Raw genomic sequence first — 24,628 nt, forward strand, 5'->3', positions numbered from 1 at the left:
GCGCAGGCGCAGGCTCCACCCCGAGCGGTGCACGCTGGGAGCGGCGGCACTGCGGGCAGGCAGGCGGGCGGCAGCTGAGGCGCCGGGCCTGGTGCTGGTGTGAGGGGCCGGTGCGCAGCGCGGCGGGGCCGGGCCGAGGCAGGCGCGATGCCGGAGCTGGCGGTGGAGCGGGTGGTGGTTCACCCGCTGGTGCTGCTCAGCGTGGTGGATCATTTCAACAGGTGAGGCCCGGCCGCTGAGTCACGAGCGGGGCCTGGGCCGGGCGGCGGCGTGAACGTGGCCGGGGGACCTGGGGGGGCCGGTCGGGGGGGCTGAGGGAAAGGAGGGGGTGTAGGAAAGGAGAGGGGTGGGGGGCGGGGGAAGGGAGAGGAATGGGGGGGCGAGGGAAAGGAGAGGAATGGGGGGGCGAGGGAAAGGAGAGGAATGGGGGGGCGAGGGAAAGGAGAGGGGTGGGGGAAGGGAGAGGAATGGGTGGCCCGGGGTGGGGGGTGGGGGGCAGTGAGGAGAACCTGGCTGGTGCAGTGCTTGTTTTCAGGTCTGACCTTTCTATACGGGATTGTTAAAATAGGGCCTCAGGGTTTGCAGTGACTCCTGTGTAGGATTTAGGCATCCATGACGCTTCTCTGCAACTGTGCTCTGCTCTCTTGCTCCCCCAAAAACCTCCCTGTGCCTGCTGGGGCTGGTCTGTATGATATGAAGACCATAGGAACTGGTTACTGTATTAAAAACTTGGGACCTGCAGAGCTGAGGTTTGCTGTTAAGGGTCTGAGCAATTCATAGCTACATCCTGACAGTGCTGAGGAATGAGCTGTCGACCTTATACCTCAGTGCACACAAGTATTCTGCAGTAATGGCCCTCACCCTCATACAAGAGAGTTACTGCAGTCTTTGGGCTAAGGATGTTAAATATCGGTTAATTGAATAGTCAAGTAACCTCATGAATTCCTATCGGTTAGTCGACTATTCTATAGTCCCGGGGGTGGGGCCAGCAGCCAGTGCACCTCACTCCCAAGGAGTCCCCTGCCACTCTGTGCTGCTGCCTCTGTGTCAGAGTCAGTAGTGCGGGGTGCCAGGCAAGAGCTGGTCTGGAAGGGGAGCCAGTTTAAAAACCTGCCACGCTGTGCTGTTCCCTCTGATAAAGTGGCAGCAGCATAGGTTGGCAGCAGCCCTTGTGGGGGGGGGGTGAGTGAGTATGAGCTCCTGGACCTGGCGTGAGCTGGACTGTCTGCCTGCCCAACTCCTAATGCGCTTTAAATGCAGAGCCACAGCAGGGATAGGTCCCGGAACCATCTCAAGCCAAGACTGAGCTGGACAGCTGACCAGCCTGCTAAAAAAATGTCCTGGCCGGGGCGGGGAGCGTAAGAAATGCGTGTAGTCTATAGCATTAACTTATAAGCTTTTACTTATCGGTTAATCGACTACACTATTGCGTCCTTATTTTGGTCTTAGTTTTACATTTTATGTCATGAGTCTTCCATCCCTAAAGATCCCAAACTGCTCTTTAAAGTAAATATTACTGAGTGTATGTAGCCTTTTAATAAGCAGTTACTCAGACAAAGCTTTAAGCTTTGTACTGTTTATGTATCTCATTAATCAGTAAAACCCAGAATAAGCATCTCAGAAAACCTGTGAAGCTTTTGCTTCAGTAGGTTGACATTCTGACTGTGTGTATCAGAAAGGTAGAATTCCTCAGAAGTGAGAGGAGTAGTCTAGATAACTTCATAAATGGGAAAGTCAGTACCAGATATTCAGATTTTGGATATGGCCTGTTGCTGCAGTTGTGAGCATAAATGAACAATTAACTAAACCATCTGACTGGACAGTTTCCAGGATGCTCATGCAGTTATGGTAACTTGTGCTTCCAAATTATGCAATCAGTTAAATGTATATTTTTATGCATCATACAATTCTGAAAATCTTGGAGCTCATGTTTAACTTAGTCAATTCAGGGAAGGGACCTGCATGTGTACAGAACTGTATACCAAAAAACCAAACCAAAACAAAAAAACAAGCCCAACATTAGCAAGTGGAATTACCTTGCATCAATAAAATGCACCTATAATATCCTAATGCTGCATGAATGGACTGCGATAGCCACACTTTTAGGAGTGATGACTTCATCTAATTTTGGGCTATAAGATATTTGAACAGTATTAATGTGATGTAGTGAGAGTTATGATTTGTCATGTTGGGTATTACCGATGAGTTTGTTTGCATTAAAGGACATGATATTCCCAAATAAATTTGTTTTTCCCATAAGCAAGAACAATTAAGACCAAAGTTAAAGTGATAGTCAAATACTGTGAAATTGGTTAACAAGTTGTAAATACCATTTTATTAGCCATAACTGATTTAGGTTTTAAATGTAGTATGTATACTCTCTGCATATTGAAAACATGGCATTTTTCATTTGGTTTAAACAGATTTTTCCCTTAAAGCTACAATTCACTCCGCAGAGAATAAGTTATATTCCTCTAAACATCTAGTGCAATGTACACTCAGTGTGCCTAAAATTAATTGCACCAACTGGCAAGCACTCTTAATGTAAAAAATCTTTTACTTCAAGGCAACATAAAATAGCAGAGGAAAAATATACTTTTGTAAAAGTGAACTAGGGGTGATAGTGAACAAAGTTGAAAGTTTACTGTACTTCTTACAGCTTGATTTGAAGAACAAATGCAGGAAAAGTCCTCTATTTTATGACACAGTAATCTCCATCCATTAGCTATATGGAAACATCTAGTGCATTTTTCACATCAGATGATAAATTACAGATTTAGTGCCTGGATTAGAGTGCACTGTAACAACTTCTTTAGATATTATGCTTGTGTAATGACAAGGAACATATTACCCTGTTCGTCTCCCTCCTCCCTACCCCAGAACCACATGCAGTTTATCTTCTAACTTTAAAAAGTCAGATGACACAACTAATTCATTTGAACTGTTAGTGTTTTATTTTAAGTATCAGATATTTTGTGTTCCTTTAGTACAAACTATGACAGCCTTTTCCATTTAGAATAGGAAAAGTTGGAAATCAAAAGCGAGTTGTTGGAGTGTTGCTGGGCTCTTGGCAGAAGAAAATATTAGACGTTTCCAACAGTTTTGCAGGTAAGTTTGGGTGTCCTAATCTGTTTACCACCTATTAAGTTAGCTAGCAGCAAAACTGCCAAATATTGTTTTGCACCATCCTGGCACATCATCAGTTCTTCCCATTTATAAGTTCTCACAAAGATATGGTATCTGTGTTTGGAAATGTTGCAAAAGAAATCCGGTTCCATCAGTCTCCTCCTGCCCTTTTACCTGAATCAGTATCCAATGCTGAATGCTCAGAGGCAACTATAAAACTCTTAAAGCAGCAATTGTATGGTGTTCTTGGAGAGGGAAGATTTCTTTCTGGTTTGTGACCATTTTATGACCTTGGGCTATGAGGATTCTTGGATTGTTACCTAGCTAGTGTCATTGCAGATGTTTCTTATTCACATAGAGGTCTAATGTTTATTTGAAAGGTACCTTTTTTTTTAAAGAATATCCCATGATAATTCCGCAGATACAGTGAAAAGTACTTTTTATGCACTATTTAAAATAATTGCCCCTTGAGTTTGTATTCTGGTTTTGTACAGTGGTAAAATCAATATCTGCATGGCCTGTTCTGACTTTTTGTTTTCTCTCATCGCCTCTTATTCATCTGCTATTTATTGATAAAGTGGAATCATCCTTGTTCACTCCAGCCTGAAAATCTGGGAACAACAATGTAGCCAAATCCTGGGGTTATTTATGCAGAGTTGTGAGGGTGGCAAAGCAGTTTGGTCACTTAAACTGCAGGGCTGCCAAAAGTAGAATTTTATAATTGGACATTTTTTTGTATTCATATTAATTAAAACCCATTGCTCAGAAGTAAACTTGTAGCCTATTATCCATAATGTAACTAATAAAACAAACTAGTTCTTTGCTCAAGAAAATGCCATATGCATGCTGTACTTTTTAAACAGACTTCATAGAATTGTAGTTTTGTCTTAATGCAAAACTACACTAATAGAATGGAATATAGCTTACAACCAAAATAGTTTATTATTCAAATCTCTTTTGACCCAAATGGCTAGGCAGGTTTCCCAGCCTATGGGTCACCACCCAAATATGGGTCACCATTACATTTCAAAAGGGTCACCAAGTGTCTCCCCAGGTGGCTCTGCCCCTCCACTTCCCTGTGTTTTTGAATCACCCTGGGTCACCAAGTCTTCCTGAATTGTCAAAATGGGTCCCCAGCTGAAAAAGGTTGGGAACTGCTGCCCTAGAGTGATCTATTGGAGCCCATAGTTTTATTTATTAGAAACCCTTACTCACCAATTTTGGTTAAATTGTTCATACACTGAAATGTTCCTTGCATGCTCCTGAACACTTTGCAGATGTTGTTTGCCCAGAATAGCTCAATTGTTTTTGTTTTCCTTGTTCAATTCTAAAACTAATTCAGTAACTATCAGAAAACCACTTTGAAATAATCAGCTAATCTTGCTGCAGTTATACAACTATATCTGCACCACAGCATAACAGAATAGTTGTATACGAGCAAAATTGAGCAAAATTACTTTTTTCACCTGTAGGTAAGAACTCACTGAAAAAAAAAATCTGATTTTTCTGCAGAAGTTTTCAGACTAGAAGTTGATCTACTAAATAGTGAACTAACTTTGTTTTGTTTCCAGTCCCTTTTGATGAGGATGATAAAGATGACTCTGTGTGGTTTCTAGACCATGATTATCTGGAGAACATGTATGGAATGTTTAAAAAAGTCAATGGTGAGTGATTGATATTTGCCTGAAAACTCTCTCTCTGTGTCTCCTAGTAGCTCTGTACTTCCAAAAACTGAGGTGACAATTCTTGGAGATTAAATACAGGCAGTCCCCGGGTTACGTACAAGATAGGGACTATAGGTTTGTTCTTAAGTTGAATTTGTATGTAAGTCGGAACTGGCTCCAGATTCAGCCGCTGCTGCTGAAACTGACCGGGGGCTGACTACAGGAAGCTGAAGGCAGAATTGCTCTGCTCCCAGCTTCCTGGAATCAGCCACTGATCAGTTTCAACAGCGGCTGAATCTCGAGCCTGGGACAGAACAGCTGGGCTGCCAGGTAGGTCCCTGCAGGACCAACCCGGCAGCACCCCAGCTGCTCTACCCCAGGGTCCACAACAAAAGCCTGGTCTGCTGGGGGGGGGGGGGGGGGGGCGCAATAGCTGCGACCCCACCGCCCCCCAGCAGACCAGGGACACGGGGAGCAAAGCCGGCGGGGTGCCGCGCCTCTGAGGCTTTGCTCTGGCAAAGCCTCAGAGGCGCGGCACCCCTCCGCCTCCCCGGCTTTGCTCCGGGTGTCCCTGGTCTGCTGGGGACCGTCTCCAGCAGACCAGGGACACCGGGAGCAAAGCCTCAGAGCAAAGCCTCAGAGGCGCGGGACCCTCCACCTCCCCGGCTTTGCTCCCGGTGTCCCTGGTCTGCTGGGGACCGTCTCCAGCAGACCAGGGACACCGGGAGCAAAGCCTCAGAGCAAAGCCTCAGAGGCGTGGGACCCCTCCGCCTCCCCGGCTTTGCTCCAGGTGTCCCTGGTCTGTTGGAGATGGTCCCCGGCAGACCAGGGGCACCCGGAGCAGCTTTTCTTGCCCCGGAGGTCGAGGTGGCGGGACCGCTGCGCTCTGGGTGGGACCGCTGCCTGCGAGCTCCGGGGCGAGAGAGACCCGTTCGTAAGTGCGGATCCGACATAAGTCGGATCTGCGTAAGTCAGGGACTGCCTGTAATAAGAAATTCAGACCCTGCTACTGTGATCCCTTCTACCAGAATGTCCTTTCTCTTTGTCACCTTTCCCTCATATAAGTGCAGATATCTGAATTACAAACCCAGATGAACTGTTTTATTTGGTTTTGTTAAGAAAGGTCTCACTTGTCTTTCCTTTATAAGATTATAGAGGCTGAATCTGGAAAAGATATGGTAATTCCCAGTGGACATTCTCAGCCCTTGAAAAAAACTCTTAGACTGCTAATGTTGTTATGATTCCTTAAGTGTTTTGAGTCTGAAAGTAGTGCAGATCATACTAGGGATGTAAGGGAGTAGTGTACTAGTTGGCTCTGTCTACACTGGCATGACTTTCCAGAAATGCTTAAAACGGAGTACTATTCCGTTTTCAGTTTTTCTGGAAAAGGCGCATCTACATTGGCAGGCTGCTTTTCCAGAAAAGCCCTTTTTCCGGAAAAGCGTCTGTGGCCAATGTAGACGCACTTTTCCGGAAAAGACTACTGGGCTGTCTACACTGGCCCTTTTCCGGAACAGTGTTCCGGAATAAGGACTTATGCCCGAGCGGGAGCAGAATAGTTTTTCCGGAATAGTGGCTGATTTTGTACAGTAGAGCATCGTTGCTTTTCCGGAAATTCAAGGGCCAGTGTAGACAGCTCGCAGCTTATTCCGGAAAAGCGGCTGATTTTCCGGAATAAATGGCCCAGTGTAGACACAGCCGTTGACTGTGTCAGAAGCAGCAAGGGTGGGGAGAAGCAGGTGCTGGGGCGAGCCGGTTTAAAAGCCAGTTCTCCCTAACTCCAAGGTGTGAGAGGGAGGGGGACTGGGCAGGCAGAGCCGTAGTGGAGCTGGGGTGAGCCGGGACTGCTTAGTCCTGGCTTGCGCCAGCTCCGAAAGCTATCCCCACTGTACCTCTGCACTTTAAATGTAGTAAATGTGGGCTCTTACTACATTTAAAGTGCAGAGCCTCAGCTGAGGTAGCTTCCGGGGCTGGCAAGAGCCGCCTCCAAGACCCCTGCAGCTCTGCATTTTAAATTTAGTAGGAGCCGGGCTGCTGCCCAGTTCCTACTACGTTTAACTTGCAGAGCCGCAACAGGGGTGGCGAGTGCCTTCCCCCTTATCGACTAGTCGATGAAAATTCCATCAACTGCTCAATTAGCTGATTGTTTGCAATTTAGCATCCCTAGATCATACAGCTTCTTGTTTGAATTTTTGTGCAATAGAATGTCAAACACATTGTTCCCTAAGAAATCCCTAAAGCCCATCTGCTTGGAAGTGTCATATTGCATAAAGCAGCTCTGATTCAGTGACCATTCAGAGCTGGTGAGGGGTGTAAAATATGTGACCATCAGTAGGTAGTGTGTTCTGTCTGGGGAGCTACCTTTTGAGACCAGTCAGGAGCTTTAGACTAGAGCAGAGTCTGGCAGATCATCTGTTTAAGGAAGTGGAACAGCATAGGATACTACACCTGTGCTTTGAACACCTTTGGTTTCCTGTCTGCTCCAGGGTGCACATCAAAGCATTGCTAATAAAAATGAACCTCTCTGCCTTGGGGATGTTGATTTGCTTCTGTATTGTAAGGGTGCTGAAGTCAGTCACAGCCTGTTGCTAGAGTAATCTTTGCATTGTTAGTGATTTAAAGTTGTTTTCTGTGAAGTGTCTTCCAAAGCCTCAGTTTAATGACCAAAGATGCTTCTTTCTTGTTAAAGCTTCTCCTGGCTGGATAGCGCTACCATGGTTTGGTTGCCTGGAGTGACACACAAATAGCTCCCTGAGGCTGTCCAGTGATATAATGCTCCATTTAATCTATCTCGTGCAATTATTGGTGAAGTCCCTGGCCACAAAAATCATTTTTAGCAAATACTTTCCTGTGAAGCCTTTCTCCAGATTCACCAGCGAATTTTGAATCTAAATATGTCAGCTCCCAGCCTTCGTGTGCCCTCAGTCATCACCTTCATTTCCCTTTCCTCAACTGCCTTCCAGCAGCACAGATCTGAGGTGGAAGAGCACATAGTACAGCAACAAGTTTAATTCTCAGAACATTTAGGCCTTTACTGGTGTCTGAAAAGCAGAAGTGGGAGTTCTCCTAAAAGTCCTTTGGGAATTTGGGGCACAGACCATCATCAGGCAGTACATGGATTTGAGTGCTCATATGAACTCTTTTCCTGTCTTTAGGAGTGTGTCACTCAGATTCTGACTATTCTAATGAATTGTTTTTGTTTTTCCCAGCCAGGGAAAGAATTGTTGGTTGGTACCACACAGGCCCCAAGCTGCACAAAAATGACATTGCCATCAATGAACTAATGAAGAGATATTGTCCTAATTCTGTAAGTAATGCTGTTTATGGAGCTTCTGGGGATGTGCAGTCCCTTCCAGCTCCCTCTGCAATGCGCAGTAATGACATGAAATGTCGTAAGATAGACATCAGGGATGGTCTAGATCAGGGGAATCCAAACTTTTTTCAAAGAGGGCCAGATTTGATGAAGTGAACAAGCGTGAGGGCCGACCATTTTGCCTGACATTCTTTGAACCATTAAAATTAAATGCAAATTAACTATTTTATGCAAAGTTTATTGCAAACGGCATACTTTTCATTTCGTCACATGGATGACAAATCTAAACAGGTATTAAATCACTCTGCCTTTCATATCTGAATGCCAGATGAAAGAAAAATCCAGGAAGCTGAAATATATGTCAGGAACATTGTAAAGTACATTACATATTATTGGTAATAAAGGTTGTCTGTCAACTTTTAAGTTCAAAAAATATGAACAGGAACATAACACCAAGTATACATGTTGTGTCCAAATATATTTATAACTGATTTAGACCAACTGACATTAACTGAGATTTTACAATGTATTCATCTCAATACATATGGATTCGTTGGGGGCCTTAAAAGATAGATATTGCCAAATTACCTGTGGGGCCATATTAAACCGGAACACGGGCCGCAATTGGCCCGCGGGCCGGACTTTGGACATGCCTGGTCTAGATGGTTCCCAGGGCAGGGGACTGGACTCGATGACTTCTCGAGGTCCCTTCCAGTTCTAGTGTTCTATGATTCTAAGATAATGTATGGTACTGTGGAGTCCGGATTAACAGACACCCGGTAATCCCACACTCCACTTTATCCGACCCTGCAGCTCCCGGGGACTTTGTCTCCGGGAGCTGCAGGGTCAGATACAGCGCGGGCCGAGAGAACGCCCCCGCTTGCTGCCCGGTTGCTCTCTAGGAGAAGCTGCTGCTGCTGTCGCTCCTGCTTGGAAGCGTCCAGGCGGCGGTGGCAGCAGCAGCAGCTGCTCCTAGAGAGCAGTGGAACAGCTGATGCTGGTCTGCGGGGACTTCGTCCCCGGCAGAAGTGGCATCAGCTGTTCCGTTGCTCTCTACAGTGGAGTCTGTATCATCCGACATATTCGGTAATCCGACCATGTGTCAGTCCCGTTTAGGTCACTGTAAAATGAACAGAGCATGCTGATCAGTTTCCCTTGAAACAGTGGCAGATGCTTTTCCCCTGCTTGTGGTTAGAAAACTCTTTGATTGAATAGCAAACTTGTCATTGCTAGAGAATTAATAGTTGGCCACAATCTGTTTCCTCTGGTTCTTGCGTAGATTTTGTCTAATATATGTTTCTCCACTAGGTGTTGGTAATTATTGATGTAAAACCAAAGGACCTGGGCCTGCCAACAGAAGCCTATATTTCAGTTGAAGAAGTTCATGATGTGAGTGTTCATCATTTCAGTATTTGTCTCTTTCAGACTTTTGTGGGATTTCCTATAAAAGGAAAAGGGGATGCTCTAACTAATAGATACATTAAAGCATGTTGCTTTGTCCATTAGGATACCCTTTCCACTACATCCATTTGCCTTTTTCAGTTCAGTAGAGACCATTGCATCTGCTAGCCAGGGTTTTTATACCTTTCAAGTTAAACCTGCTAAACCAGCGTTTGAACCCCCACTGTACATTTCAGTGTATTAAACCAAAATTAGCCATTCTCCCAGCACTGAGAAGCAGTTTCTTCCCTACTTGAACCACAGAGCTCTGCAGGTTCTTGGAGATTCAGCAAGCTGTATAGGTTTAGAACACTCCTCGTTTACTGATTGTCCACACCCATGGGAATAGAGGCAGGATGGAGCATGCATTCATGATACAATTGATGCATGTCAGCTTGTTGCAGCAATAGTTTGATTAATCACAAACTTCATCTTCACCAGCTTAGTCATAATTGCACGAGTTTTGACTTTATTATCTTTGTTAATTACTTACCTGTCACCAGTTACAATCAGTGGAGACTTCTCATCCCAATGTAATTTTGATGGTTTTAAAATCAGAATCCAGATTTTTTTTTTTTAAACCTGGTCTGTCACTATCTGTCTGAGGCCCATGGTGGAGAGAACTGTTCAATTTTCCCAATCTTAAATCTATTAGAGGGGTTTTTTTTCTGATTTTGTGAACTCCTCTTCTTACAGCTGTTGGTCTCTACTGAGCCTGGAGCATGGTACAACCAAACTAATGCAAGTCTCTAACTAAGGCCCATCTTCAAATAAAATAGTCCCCATGACATTGAGTAGCACACAAACACTCCAGTACATAGTCTTGCAAAGAGAAATTAGGCAACAAGTTAAAGCACCTTATTGTATAATTATAGTTATTGCTTGGGTGACGGCCTCCTCCTTTACTGACTTCTAGTGGCATTTCTAGCCAGTTTTCTAGAGTCACTTAAAGAATATCAGGTTCTTACTGTCCCTACTGAAAACCCCATAATCTTAGTTAACCCACTTTGAGGATTCTGTTACAAACTTTTATTCACCATACCTGAGCACTATGTGGAGCTCTCCTATCCCATCTTATCACTGGCTATTCTGATCCTATTCTTATCACACGTCGCACTTGTTCATCCCAGCAGGCCACACTTATCTCTGGATAGAGTGTACAGTGCTTTCTAATACATCTTCTTGCTTTGAAATTTCACTGGAGCAATTCTACTGTTCAGATGCCTAAACCACTTCAATTCCAGGTTTGGCAGCATCTGTTCTCTATTTCTAACTTCATCACCTTCCTATTCTTGTATCCCAACAAAGGATGGAACGCCAACCTCCAAGACTTTTGAACACGTGACCAGTGAAATTGGAGCTGAGGAAGCAGAGGAAGTTGGTGTTGAACACTTGTTACGGTAAAAACTTATTTGTAATTAAAATCCTTTTCATCAAGGGTGGAATGGCAGCTCAGTCTAACAACTCCTTACCCAGGGATATGACACAAGAAACAAGAGCCTGAAACACTTAAACAAACTAATTCAGCAATATGGCATAATTGGAATCTGCTCAACTCATATTTAGGGAAATGTTTGACTTTGTGACTATTAAAAAAAATGAATAAAACTTCAGTTTCACCTTGCTCCTTGAACTCATCAGGTAAATGGAGATACTTCAGAACAATGTAGTGTCATGCTTTAGAGATCAGGAAGCCTTCCATTTTATAATGATGTTCATATTGATACTGTGACAGCAATGGCTTCCTACCAGAAAGAGAATAAAATTATCTGGGGCAGAGAAAGCATACCTTTCATCTACTAAGACTCATAAAGAGCGGAAAAGCATCATTTACACATGGTCACTGCGGGTGGTTTTGCTCTGGCTTGCTTTCGGTCTTTATATTTGTAAAGCAGTCTGAGACCCTTCAGTGAACAGTTAGGTCTCACAAGGCCGCTATGGTGAAAATCAGCGACGATGCCCATTTTACAGCTGTGTAATCTGTAGATGTAACTTGCCCAAGTCTGCAGGGTGGGTGACAGCCTCTTATAGAACCCAGGAGTCCTCTCTTTGTCTCCTCTAACCATCTGACTAGTATTCCTAATAAATACTCAGTCCATAGAGAACATGTGGTAACGGTTATCACATCGATGTTAGAGGTGTCTAATGCACCCAATGTAAGTCCATTTTTTTCTGAATCTTTGCTGTGAAGGGTTTTGTAAAATGTTCGTTCATCTACCCTTCAACGGCGCCTTTTATAGCTCTTTCTAGCTCAGAAATGAATGCATGCATGTAAAATAATATTCAGGCTTTTCCTTCCTGTTTTGCGTATTGTAGAGATATTAAAGACACAACAGTGGGCACTCTGTCCCAGCGCATCACAAACCAAGTCCATGGTTTGAAGGGACTGAACTCCAAGCTTCTGGATATCAGGAGCTACCTAGAAAAAGTGGCCATGGGCAAACTCCCCATCAATCACCAGATCATCTACCAGCTTCAGGATGTCTTCAACCTCCTGCCAGATGTCAACCTGCAGGAGTTTGTGAAGGCCTTTTACCTGAAGACCAATGACCAGATGGTGGTGGTCTACTTGGCTTCTCTTATCCGGTCTGTGGTTGCCCTACACAACCTCATCAACAACAAGATTGCCAACAGAGATGCAGAGAAGAAGGAAGGTCAGGAGAAGGAGGAGAGCAAAAAGGAGAGGAAAGATGAGAAGGAGAAAGACAAAGAGAAAGGTGATGGCAAGAAAGAGGAGAAAAAAGAGAAAAAATGAAAAGTGTAGTTTTTTATTTGTAAATTAAAATCTTGTAAACTAAATCACTCTGCTGCTAGGAGGTTCTTTTCACTTGTCAAAGTGATCAGAGTTCTCAGTTCTTGCCTGTCTTGGGAGGCACTTTCAGATCAGTTGCCTTTGCCCTGACATCATACAGGCAGACAGCTGGATAGACGGGGATGAGAGGATTGGTCCACACAAACTAGCAGCTATAATAAGGAGCAGGCAGTCCTACTACGGGGAGGGAAGGCCCCTGTCAGTTCCGTCCTCAGCACTGTGAAGGGAAGAAGGAGCAAGCAGAGGTGAAGCACAGTGTGAGTCATCCCCTGCCAGGAAAATCTTGTCCCAACACGCTTGACTGGCTCCTTCCCTTATGAGTTAGGGCTACTTGGGGTTGCTACCACATAGTATGTAAAGCTGCTAACCTGTATGCATGGCCCTGCTGCTCCTTGCTATTCTGCTGTCGTTCCTGATCTCTGCTTTGAGGGCCCTGCACAGTGGCCGAATTTACCTGCCCAGCCTCTTGCCCAGAAGATCTGAGCTTGGCCTCCTCTACAGTTTACTTCCAAGAGATGATTAAATGGTTTGGTTTGTAAATCTGACTTCTGGTCATTTTTAATCTCAAGAGCTAAGCAGGCGCTGATTTTGAGTGCTGGGGTGAGGAACTGAGGATACAACATTGTTCAGGAGGGAGGAGGCTGAACAGGATGGGAGCACAGACTGTAGCCTATGAAGATAAGGAGGGTTTGTGCCCTTGGTGCTAAGAAAAGTAGAGCTCAGTTGGTGCCCATGTTCTGGCGGTGCCGTGCTGCCAGTTAGCACAAAGCTCTCTGGGCCAGTTACAGCACCTATGTAGTGCCCAGGACAATAGAGCCCCTGCCTAACCCAGGGCACTGGAGGCTAGGACAGTAACATTCCATCTTGGCTGGAGTCTGCAAGACACTGCAAGTTAATTGTGACATAAGGGAGCTCGTCTGTTTGGAGTCGACTCTTCCACCGAGCTCTTCAAAGGGGCTGGTGGCTCCCACTACCCTGTTTGCTTAGTGACGAGGCAGCGGGGCAGGCAGTATGCTGGCCACGCGCAGCTCCGAGCCCTTGTGTGGAAGTGCAGCTGTAGAACTCCCTGTTAGAGAGGGGCACTGGCTCCGCTCCTGCAGGCGCATTCTATGCGTGGAACTGAAGGCTCCAGGAGTCCCGTGTCTGAAAGATGGTGATGGGCTGGTGTTCCCAGGTCTGTGGCAATAGAGGAGCCTGTATAAGCCCGACTTTGAATCTGGCTGAACAGAAGGAAGTTCTGGCCAATTACACACTTTCCCTTGGCTATGATGGAGAGCCGAGGAAGCCTTTGTTCCGGCATCCTGTCAGACAGCATAACCGTTTCCTCTGAGCGTTCTGACTTCCACACCGTGGCATTGCAGTCCCTGCACGTGCTGCATTTAGTTTGCCTCCCTCACGGGTCCTGTTGCCATAGCAACATGAACGTGCAACAGCTGCAGCAAGAACAGAACTCAAGGAAATAATCTAAGTTCACTCGGGGTAACTGTTTAATAGCAGGAGACCTCACGTGGCCCGTCGTGGTCCCAGAAGTGCCTTGTACAGTGTGCTGTTTCTCCGACTCAGAAGGCGAACCTGACTGGGGAGCTCTGCATGCAGCGACAGCTGTAGCATTCAGTGAGCCCTGCGGTCAGCCGGTCGATGCTGTTCTCTCACTAGGCAGAGCTGATGGATTTCAGGCACTCCCATAGAAGTTTCCCAGACCAGCCAGCGCCACAGTAGCTCAATGCCAGTGTCAGTAGCAAGGTGTTCACTCGCCCCCATTCATTTGCTCTTATGTGATAGAACTTTTTCCTCTTCCAGGAGGAATTAAACTGGTTTGTTACAGTGGTAGGTTTACACCATTTGGAGGCACTACATACTCAAAACAATGAATGCCGACCTGTCAGTTACCCTTTCGCAGCGGCACAAGTCAGTGTGGTGACCCAGCTCCAGCTGACTCTCCTGGGGATGTCTCTGGCCCCATTGCTGTAGTGCCTGGATACCCCACAGTTATAAGTCAGCCCTTGGAGACAGAGCAGGGCCATTGTATAGATGGGAAGTTGGCCATATCACAGGTATAACTTCAGACACTTTTACCACTTACTATGGAGGAAGGGGGAGGAGGTGGCTGGCTAGTTCGGAGGGGACTGAGTAGGGAGTTGAATCACTCGATCTTGCCCTACGCAAGTAGGAGCTGTACACCATCCCTGCCTGAAGGCTGTGGCCCATGCGCAGTGAGTTGGTGAGTGGTGTTCTCTTGCACACACCTCACATGAAGACGAGCAGCACAAAATTGATTTTATAGCAGCCATTTCTCTGCTGATTGGTGAAGGATGGAGGCAGTTTCCTGAAAACCACCAATCTTGGGAGAAGTTGCAACTTTTGATTGAAATGCTTCAGTACCCCTCCATTCTCGCCTTGGTTTAGACTTGCACTGACCCCCAACTTGTAAGACCATAAAAATGGTCACAGTGGGTCAGACCAAAGGTCCAGCTAGTCTGGTGTCCTGTCTTCTGACAGTGGCCACGGCCAGGTGCCCCAGAGGAGAACAGCAGAACAGGGAATCATCAAGTGATCCACCCCCTGTTGCCCTTTCCCAGCTTTTGACAAACAGAGGCTGAGGACCCTGTTCCTGCCCATCCTGGCTAGTAGCCATTGATGGACCCAACGTCCATGAATTTATCTAGTTCCTTTTTGAATCCTGTTAAAGTCCTGACTTTCACAAGGCAAGGAGTTCCACAGGTTGAGACTGCTGCATGAAGAAAAACTTCCTTTTGTTTGTTTTAAACCTGCTGTCTATTACTTATGCCTGATCCAGGTCTGGCTGTGGCCTTTTCCCCCTCTTTGTGCCTAGACTAGGTAATACTTCCAGATGTTTGTGTTTATAATCTTTCTGGCATTGCCAAGGCTCAGTTGCTAGTAGTTCTCTACCACTAGATGACAGTGTTTTTGCTGTTTCCTGATCGCCTTAGGTGGAGGGAAAGCTGCCATTCCCCAATGACATTAGAGCAGAGTCTCACTAAAGTGCCTTGTCCTTTCGCCAGATGAGATCTAAAGCTGCATTTGTAATATTACATTATGAGTATTTTGCATGGGAGCTGGGACCTAAAATATTTGATGGAGGGACCTAGAAAAACCACACCTTGCGAGACATCCTGCCACCAAACAGTAGGACTATTCATTAGCTTGCCAGTGCGCTCTAGTCCAGAAATGCTGCATAAAATAAGGAATCTGGTCTACTCAGTAAAAGCTGTGAACCAGGGATAATAAAGAGCTTCCTGAAGCTGGAAGGGCAGCATTTGGAAAACCCAGCCCTGCTCCCCTTACCCTTCCTAGGATCCTAGAGCAAGGTGTTTAGAGAGGCACTCTTCAGATAAATCCCAACAAACGGTTCCTGAAACTAAACCAACAGCTACTGAGCTGCCACAGTGCAGGAAAAGGGGCATGAACTTCAACCCGGGGGTCCGAGTGTTTAAAATGTTTGGGATTTCTCCCACTCGCAGTGGGCTGCACGCTGGCTCCCATGCAGGGAAATTGCTCCTAGGGGTTCTAAACTTGTTGCAGTTCAAAAGAACAGAGGCAGAACCCGCAGCTCCTCACAGCGCCCAGGGAAGGGTGCATGTTACACAAGCACTGCCTGGCAAGGTCCTTTGCTCTTCGTTGTGCTGGCTATGGTACTCGGTTGTTAAAAGAAGCCCATCCTGCCTTCAGTGATTCAGCCAACCTCCTGACATCCCTCCAGCGGAAACAGCCCTCGGAGCCACGCGAAGAGGGCTGCAAAGTTAAAGCCCAAGTCCGCCAAGGCAGTGAAGCTCCTACCAGCTGTTGAAATCAGTAGATGGTAGGAGGCTAAATATCTTTTTTAGCTTTTTTTAGAAGAAAAATCCCTGAGCTGGCAGGAAGGCTGCTCTCTACTGCACCACGTCGCACTGCCTGAACCCAAAGTGGGAGGCAGATCTTACTTCCTGCTTCCCACAGCTGCAGGAGCCCAGCTCTGCTGTTTTCTTCAGTCTCGTGCCAGCCTTAAACCCTCAGCCTCTGACAGCAGGCCCTGTAATTACAGAGGAAATACTTCGGAAAAGCTTTTCTTTTAATGATTGGACGCAAGGCGTTCCAAGGGGGTTTGGCTCGGGGCAAAGTCAACTGCTAATGACATCCAGAAGGGGTTCTGTGCAGGAGAATTAATTGCCAGCCCAAAGGCAGCCTCAACGCACTACTAGCGCAAAGGTGATGTCATGCAGCCATGCAAAGTGACACGCCTGCCAGCCCGTTTTCTGGCCAACCGCCTGCCATGAGCTGGCGGGGAGGGGAGGATGGAGTCCCAAAGAGTCAGCAAGCCCTGGCCTGGCGTTTTGGACCCATTCGCGGCGTGACTGCAGCTTAGGCCCAGGCAGGCAGTCTTGGTGCAGAACGGTCGCTCTGCAGTCTAACCAAGGCCGGGGGGGGCAGGGCAAGTTTGCAAAGTCAGCTGATTAGTGGAGAGGGAAAGAAAACCCCCCAGGCTGACTGGCTGAGCTAGTTCACACCAGGCGACCTGAGGCCGCTTGTGGCAGGGGGGCTTTCAAGGCCTTACTGTGTGGTCTGTCCCCCTTGGCTCACCTGCGCGATGGCACGCTACCTAGTGTGACCACTGGCGCACCATGCACGTGCTGCACCAAGCCAAGGGACCTTACACGCCATGGAAACGCTGCCCCGGGCACGAGGCGGCCACCTGCCCTTTGAAGACACACGTATGGGGTGCCCCACAGCCGCAGGGGCATGTTACACTGTGGCACATCTCCCACCTGGGGGGCCCGTCTGTGACACCTCAGCACCCCATGGCCAGTTCCAGGGGCAGCCAAACTGGGCCCAGCAGGGCACGGCCACAGCTCCAAGCGGCACCGCAGCTGTTCATGTGGGCTGGGACCCAGCAGCAGTGGGGCCCACTACTGTGGGAATGGAGGCCCCCCCTCCCCCCCCCGCACCTGCCTAAGCTGTTGGGTGGGGCCTAGAGCTGATTGGCTATGCCAAATACAAAGCACGGGCCCCGGGAATGCTGGGAAAGATGTTCCTGTAAGAGCACAGGCCCTGTGGCAGGAGGCGCTAGTAGGAAGCAGGCAGGCACAGAGCCAGGGCTACAGCACCATCCCTCATGGAGTTAAATGGACCTTGCCTGTTCCCCATCCCCCACATCCCCGTGCTCGTGCCGAAATGGGCCTTCCAGACTGTTGGCCCCAAAGGCTCTGGGCCATAGCATGAGATCGCCTGTGCACACGTGCTGCTGCTGTCTGGTGAGCGCTCCAGGCAGAGCACTGCAGTGCATGTGCTGTCTGTGATGCACCTTGCCTGGGACTGGGGGGGGGGAGGGGGTGCGCAATTCCAACGTGATCATGTCTGTCTTGCGCCCCGCGCCATGGGGCTGGTCCCTGGCTGTGGCCACTAACTAGCGCCACTGCCAACCCTGCATGATAATCGTACCTCTCTGGGCCCAGCCGGTTGAAGGCAACGTGACGGTCCCTTTGTGGCTGAGGTTTTGCTGTGAATCGTCAGAGCAGGCAATGTGACTAGGTCCCCGTCACCTCCCCCCCCCCCCCCCCACACACACACACCTTTGACAAAGCGGGATCCAGCTCACGCCAGATACATTTTATGGTACCACAGGACTCGTGGCTGAAACACATTAACACGGCAACCCCCATGCTCCGTGGCACCTTCCAGGCAGCAATCTCTGGTTGTAAACAGCGTCCTTCATAGGTGTACAGCCAGGGTGGGTGGGGTCAAAAAGTAGGAAGCTGCAAAGTGCCCAATTATGAAGCAAAGGCCACGAGGGGACACGATTCTGGAATTGCCCAGAGCCCCAGATAATGAAGGAGGGAGTGAAACAGCATTTATCAGCATCAGAGCAAGCCAGTTGGTTGTCCTGGCACTTTGGTGCACCGGGGGGGATGGTTAGAACCAGTGTGTTGGCAGGCTAAACGGCGCAGAAGGAAAAGATCCCACCGATGCAGTCCCTGCCGCTGGTGATGCGAACAGTCGCTCCAGTCCGTCCGTCTCGCTGGTGCATGTTAAACAGAATCTAGTAAAGTCAGAGATTTTAAAATCAACAGGGCCAGCTAATTTGCATCCAAGAGTTTTAAAAGAGCTGTCCAGTGAGCTTGCTGGGCCTGTGCTAAGGCTTGTCGATACGTTTTCGAAGGGTTAGGCCATATGCTTGGTCACGAGACACACACCACTCAGGCTACGGAGCTTAACAAAGGGAAGCTGAATGGAGGACTTGCTTACAGGCGGCCTGTCAGCAACCCGGGAACACGTATTGAACACTGGCCACAGACAGGTTAAAACCATGCCGGGGCTGGAAGCTGAAGCTAAACAAATTCAGGCTAGAGAGCCAGTGCGAATGAGCACAATCCCCCACTGGCTCCGTTTACCGAGCGCTGTGGGGGACGCGCCAGACCTGGCCCTTGTTACGCCAGGCGTGGCTGTTTGGAGCAGGGCTCTGGCCTGCTGGTGCCGACGGTCTGTCTGGGTAACACGGGGGGGGGCCCATCCGCCTTGGACTCTGAGCAGCTGGAATTGGAAGCTCGGTGTTTGCACAGGCCCTGCTGTGTGCTGCAGGCCACGTGGTTTTCCAGCTGCTTTGGGAGCCTCCTGGCCCAGAATGCAGGCAAGGCAGCTCAGTTCTGCCACCCGGAGACGCCAGCGTGCACCTTGCCACGAACGGCAGCCCGGCAGGGCAGCAAGGGAGGGGGCCACTGTGCAGGCTCATTTGCTGCCAATGGGCACATGGGTCGCAACGCAAATCTCCCCCTGCTCTAAGGGAGGGAGGGAGGCTGAGTGAGCTGGTCCCTGCTGGCCAGGGCACCTGGCGGCACATCTCTCCCAGGAACCGTACGCAGTCTTGACTCTGGGTTCAGCTGTCAAGAGCCCCTGCCCCCCCGGTGTCCATCCTCGGGGTGCTGCGGTAGCCCTGGCCCTCAGACCTGACAAGGCTGGCAGTAGGGACGTTGCCCCAATGCCCCCTCCCTGCCCTTGGCTCAACTCCCCCAGCCATCCATCCTGCTGCAAGCACCATTCAACTCAGCTCCGAGCTGCCAACCATTCCGGGACGCTTCCCCATCTCGCGGCCCAACTCCAGCTGGCCCCAGCCCCGCCGTGGCCTCACGCCCAGGGAGCTGCAGGATGTTAAATGTCAATTAACCCATCGGACAGTCGATGGGATTGCCATTGCCTGTTCGAGAAGGGCTAGCGCGGCGTTCTGCCTTTGACTAGAGTCTCAGCAGCAACGCTTCAGAGTTGGAACGTCCCTGGGGGGAACTGGCGGTTAAGCCGGCTCCTTCCAGCACCCCCATCTCGTCCACGCCCCCTTGCTACCTTTGTGAGAGAGGCAGCAAGGGCGGGAAGCGCCTAGTCGACGAGCGTGGTGACTCTCCGAGAAGCTTTTGCTCATCAGCCCGTTGACTAGTCGCTCGCATCCCTAGCGGGAGCGGACTGGGCGTAGGGACGGACTGACCGCCCGCCCGCAGGCTCATGTTAGCTCAGCTGAGAGGCCCAGGGCCCTGCGTGTTCATTTGCCCAATGCCGTGGGCAGAGACAGACCCAGCCCTCGTCTGAGGGGCAGCTCCCTCTCCCCTTCAGCCCCAGTGGCCCCCGGGCCAGGCTGTCACAACGGGCCCGTGAGCGGGAAAGAGGCGGCTGTGGGGTGGGGTAGGGCGTAACCTCCCTTCTAGCCCCCGGAGACAGGGATGGAGTCTCCTCCCGCTGGCCCAGGCACCAGCAGAACCAGCTTCCCATCTCTCCGCTCTGATCCAGCCTGGCAGAGCAGCCCCTGGGCCCACCCTTCAGGGGCAGCTGCCCAGCGTTGCTGGGGGTGCTCACCTCACTCCAGACAGCTCCCCCCAGCCCCTCCCACGGAGAGCGACGAGCAGCTCAGTTCTGTTCACCCGGGCAGCGAGGGCACAGGGAGCGATGGCCCTCGGCGGCTGGCGGGTCCCCCAGCACAGTGCTGTGCGACAGGCGGGAGTAACCTTCCAGTGTGAAAGCCCTGCCCGCCGTGGGGGGGCCACAATGCAGGCTCTGCCCTCCTCCCCGCCCCACATGCCACCTGGCTCCGGGAGAGTCCGGCTGTCCCGGCAGGCGTGTGGCTCCTGCAGCCATGAGGGTAGATGCTGCCGCTGGTGCCTGAACTCCCGCCACGGGGCCCAAAGCACACGCTGAATTGTTCAGCTGTTTCCTTCCTCCTCCCATGAAATGCAGCAGCATCCTGCACGTCCCAGGGGCCGGAGCTCTGCTCCTCGGGGCTCCGCTGCACGGGAGAAGGGGCAGAGCCGGGGCCTGCGCTGCGGAGCAGAGCTCCAGTACATGGTTCTAACCCTCCTGGAGTTTTTATAGCAGCAGGGGGGAGGGGGGTTGCTCCAGGAAATACTCGGCCAGAATTCAGCCCCCTCTCTTCTCCAGACAGGGATCTGCCACCTCCAAAGACTCACATCCCCAAGCAGCTGCTGGCTGTTTATTGCACAAGAAATTGGCATCACTGATGGTTCAGTACAAAACGATCAAGGTCACCGCTCCAAAGCTCCTGCAATTTGTGTCCACGGACGCCCTTATCTACAGGTATGTACACAGGTGCGCTCACACTCAGAGGGGCACCCCCAACACCTGGGCCGCAGCTGTGCTCACGCCTGGGAAGGGGGAAATCCCTGGGGCAGCAGCCTAGGCCGGCAGAGGTTGTAGCAATACAGAAACAGCTGGATTCTGCCTTCTCTTGCAGCAGCGTAACACCAAGGGCCTCATCTCCCCCACCCCCGTGGGACAGAAGAATCCAGCCAAGAGTTTCCCCTAGAGCCCACTGACAGGGCGAGGCTGGAGGGGTCCCGGGTTGAAAAGCTCCCTCTGCCGGTTTCAGGGGCGACAGGGCCCATTTCGCAGCCCTCGGCCCCGTGGCTGCAGGAGCGAGACCGGTGCGTTTGTACAAACCAGCGGCGCCTCCAGGATCCTATTGACGCTCATCAGCACCACCCAGCCGGACACGCCGCTGAACCGTGACCCCGGACGCACAGCACGAAGCACAGGCTACGCCCCGCCCCAGCGCCGCTCCTGGGGCCGAGTTCCCAAGCCCGTTCCTCTGGGCGCCTGCCCTGGCCACTTGGGGGAAAGCGCTGGGTCATGGGAACGTCGCCCTGAGGGGCAGGACTGCGCCCGAGGAAGCGCTTTGGCGACGGCCTCGCTGCAGCCGGAGAAGCCGGAGGGAAAAGCGACAAAACCAGCCCCCCGTTCGTTGGGCTCTAGCGCCTGATCCCGAGCTCTGCCCAGCACCAGGCCCTGGCAGGAGCCCCCGGCTGCTCAGACAGAGATGGCCACGCGGCCCTGGTGTCCGGGGCCTGCGGTGGCTGTAGCAAACAGCCATGACCCAAAGGGACACAGGGACCCTGCTAAGCGGCTCTGTGCGGATAACTGGGATGGCCGGGGATTCTCGGCTGCTCGTTGGTTCATTGGCAGCGCCCGCTGCCCCAGGGCGAGTGGAACGACTGTGCACACTTCCTCCGGGCGAGGGGGGGGCTTCACTGCTGCCCAGCTTTGGGGACACTGCAGTGTCTCAGGGCTCCTGCTGCACCGACCCCAAGGTCTGGCGCTCACACTCTGACTTTCCATTGGGTAGCGACCAGCAGTTTTGCTGGAACTGGTCCAGTGCCTGCCCCCAGGAGGGCACCACATGGAGTGGGGCCAGAGATCCAGCCTGCCCCTAGCGAGCCGCTTCACTGCCCCTCAGCAGCAGCATGCGGGCAGGCTCTGGTGCCCGTCTCACCCCGGTAGGCCGGGGGCTGGCCGTGGGAGGGGCCCTGGCCTGTCTGCCATTGGGCTGCACGGCCCCAGCCTAGCACGAGTGACAGACAAGCTCCCGGGGAAGCAGGGAGGCAAACTGCGTGGCGAGGGGCGCCTCCTGCCCGCGCTGAGAGCGAGCGAGCGCGCCCAGCCTGGTGCCACCTCCATCACTCCTGGCCAAAGCCCTCCGTCTCCTCAATGGCATACAGCAGCTTCTCCTTCAGCTGTTCATAGCTCTTGTAGGGAGGCAGATCCAGGCGGTTAAAGCTGGCGAGGAGAGACAGGCTGTCAGTGCAGTGCAGGGCTCCCCGGCACGCCTGCGGCAGGGCCGCCTCTCCGCTCACACAAGCTGCGGCCCCGCCCCCTGCAAAGCAAGGGGCCGCGAGGAGCTCTGTGCCCCAGGCCACCCCCCGCAGACTGCTTGGGTCCCCACCGCTCCAAGAGTGAGACTCACCAGGTGTGACTCCGAGGCAACCACGTCTCTTTGCCAACCTTATCGATGCAGAACTTCTGCGGCCCGTTGCTGCCTGTCCAGCACGAACAGAACAACTCGTTACATTGCATGCCTGCGGAACTCACTGCCACAAGAGTCAGGCCCCAAGCTCAGGAGCGATTTAGAAGGTAAGATTACCCACAGAGACACTAACTAGGATAAACATTTTCCTGGGCAGGTTTTACAGCTCTCATGCCAACACTACCTGCCTGGGGGTCAGGAAGAATGTCCCTGATAGGTGTGTTAGGGCATAAATGATCACAAAGAGGTTTCTTCTACCTTCTGCTGAAGCAGCTGCTACTGGCCACTGTCAGAGTCTAGACAGATCATTCATCTGGCATGCTATGGCCAAGTGGGGCGACTGGAGGTCACCAAACCAGACTACAGAGCAAGACTAGCTGCTCTTCAAACAGTTACATATCACTCCTGCAGGATTCAGTCTCAGGGACATGCGCTGGAGGGAAATGGCCCTGGAGTTTCTAAAAATTATAGACATTTTTCTAACTCAATAAATACTGCAACCAGCTCAGGGTAATTCCACATTACACCTCACTGTGACAGCTGGAGCTTAACTGACCACTGAACAGAAATGAGTGGCTGCCCAGGTGAAACTGATTGCAAACGAATTATATCTGTGATGAGCAAACAGAATATAGTTCTGATCACTAATACATACACTTGGGCCTGAAAGCTGAAACCATTCTGAGTATAAATGATTAGGAAGAAAAAGTTAAACAGTTTAACTAAAACAACAAAGGGTAATTGGGAGTTGTCTAGGAAAACATAACTAAATACCCAGCAAAACACAATTTCACAATTACAAAGGAATGCTTCCTTAATTTAAAAACATCCTGGTTAATAAGAAAAGTAAAAACAGACCTACAAATAACATATTAATGAATGGAAAAAAAGGAGGAAGTCAAGAGCAAGGACTATAAATGAACGATGATGAAATGCAGACTATTGATAAGGGAGCCTAAAGGTATTGCTGAAAAAAATCTGTGCTGGTTGGTTTATGGACAATGAAAAGGAAGTTTTAAAAATATATCTGGACCAAGAGAAATCACAGGTATAGCTGTTAATACACAGGGCTGGTAAAATTATCAATGATGCGGAAGAGGCCGAAGTATTCAATACATTTCTGTGCTGTGTTTGGAAGGAAGCCCAATGGGATAGCCGCAGTTTACAGTAATCATGGAATCTTTCTATTCTACCAGTAACAAGGGAGGATGTTAAAAAGCAACTGCTAAAGTCAAACACTGTAAACACCAAATAACTTCTATTCAAGAGTTTTAAAACAACTGGCCGAGGAACTCTATGTGCCACTGATAACACAGTTTGGAACGTTGGGGAAATGCCAGAAGACTGGGGGGGAAGCGAATGGGATGGTATTTAATAACGGGAAAGCAGATAACCTGGGTTGCGATATGCTAACTAGCTTTAGGTGGATTCCCTGAGAGTAACGAGAAGGCTGGCAAGAGACGCAATCAGGAAAGAGTTAAAGGACGGTAGCTTAATTAATGCCAACAGCCTGCGTTTACGGAAATCGGGGTTTGTCAGCCAGCACCAATCAGGTCGTTGGATGAATCACGGGGTTGGTTGCTAGAGAGAGCAGTGCTGATGGAACAGCCTTCAGCTGCCGCAAAGCATGTGGCTTAGCACAGCACATGCCTGGCCTGAAAGCGAAGAGTGCTGGGGCGGCTCCAACCTCGGCCAATCTCCCTGCCTTTGGAAAGTGCCGCAAGAGGAAAGTACCACAGCGAGCACGTTGCTCCATGCAGCTCCCCGCCCGTCTGCCCCCCAGCCTGCCGCGAGTCTCCGCCCCCTCCTGCACATGCTGGGCAGCTGGTAGATACGCACCAATAAGCTCTGAGAAGCCTCCTACCGGCAGACGGCAGGTCCCTGTAACGAACTGTAAAAGCCGGATCCTCTTCTCGTTGTCCATCTCCTTAACCACCTGCAAGCCACAGCACCGTGGTGAGACAGGGATTCTGCTGCCGCCC

The 24,628-nt window shown here is 50.1% G+C and overlaps 2 protein-coding genes across 2 annotated transcripts in view; one reads left to right on the plus strand and one right to left on the minus strand.

Annotated features, from left to right (window-relative positions):
* The first annotated feature begins 21 nt into the window (after positions 1-21).
* Positions 22-12,342, plus strand: PSMD7 (proteasome 26S subunit, non-ATPase 7). The gene is made up of 7 exons (XM_075939766.1): positions 22-221; positions 3,017-3,108; positions 4,698-4,790; positions 8,000-8,097; positions 9,412-9,492; positions 10,852-10,943; positions 11,860-12,342. The coding sequence occupies exons 1-7, from the start codon at positions 148-150 to the stop codon at positions 12,296-12,298; spliced, it is 969 nt and encodes a 322-aa protein (XP_075795881.1). The 5' UTR covers positions 22-147; the 3' UTR covers positions 12,299-12,342.
* Positions 12,343-20,803: 8,461 nt separating this feature from the next.
* The window catches only part of WWP2 (WW domain containing E3 ubiquitin protein ligase 2), a 76,371-nt gene continuing 72,546 nt past the window's right edge, over positions 20,804-24,628 (minus strand). The window contains exons 22-24 of the mRNA XM_075939767.1: positions 24,486-24,582; positions 22,587-22,659; positions 20,804-22,399 (exon numbers count right to left, since the gene is read on the minus strand). Coding sequence (XP_075795882.1) covers positions 22,300-22,399; positions 22,587-22,659; positions 24,486-24,582 — 270 coding nt within the window. The 3' untranslated portion in view covers positions 20,804-22,299. The remainder of the gene's footprint in view (positions 22,400-22,586; positions 22,660-24,485; positions 24,583-24,628) is intronic.

Source organism: Pelodiscus sinensis, chromosome 12, assembly GCF_049634645.1.
Source record: "Pelodiscus sinensis isolate JC-2024 chromosome 12, ASM4963464v1, whole genome shotgun sequence".
Lineage (NCBI taxonomy): Eukaryota > Metazoa > Chordata > Testudines > Trionychidae > Pelodiscus > Pelodiscus sinensis.

Excerpts from the sequence above, each read along its gene's own strand:
- PSMD7 (XM_075939766.1), top strand. The coding sequence starts at position 148 with ATGCCGGAGCTGGCGGTGGAGCGGGTGGTGGTTCACCCGCTGGTGCTG. Across the intron at positions 222-3,016 it reads GTGGTGGATCATTTCAACAG|AATAGGAAAAGTTGGAAATC; the intron begins GTGAGGCCCGGC and ends TTTTCCATTTAG. Across the intron at positions 3,109-4,697 it reads CGTTTCCAACAGTTTTGCAG|TCCCTTTTGATGAGGATGAT; the intron begins GTAAGTTTGGGT and ends TTTTGTTTCCAG.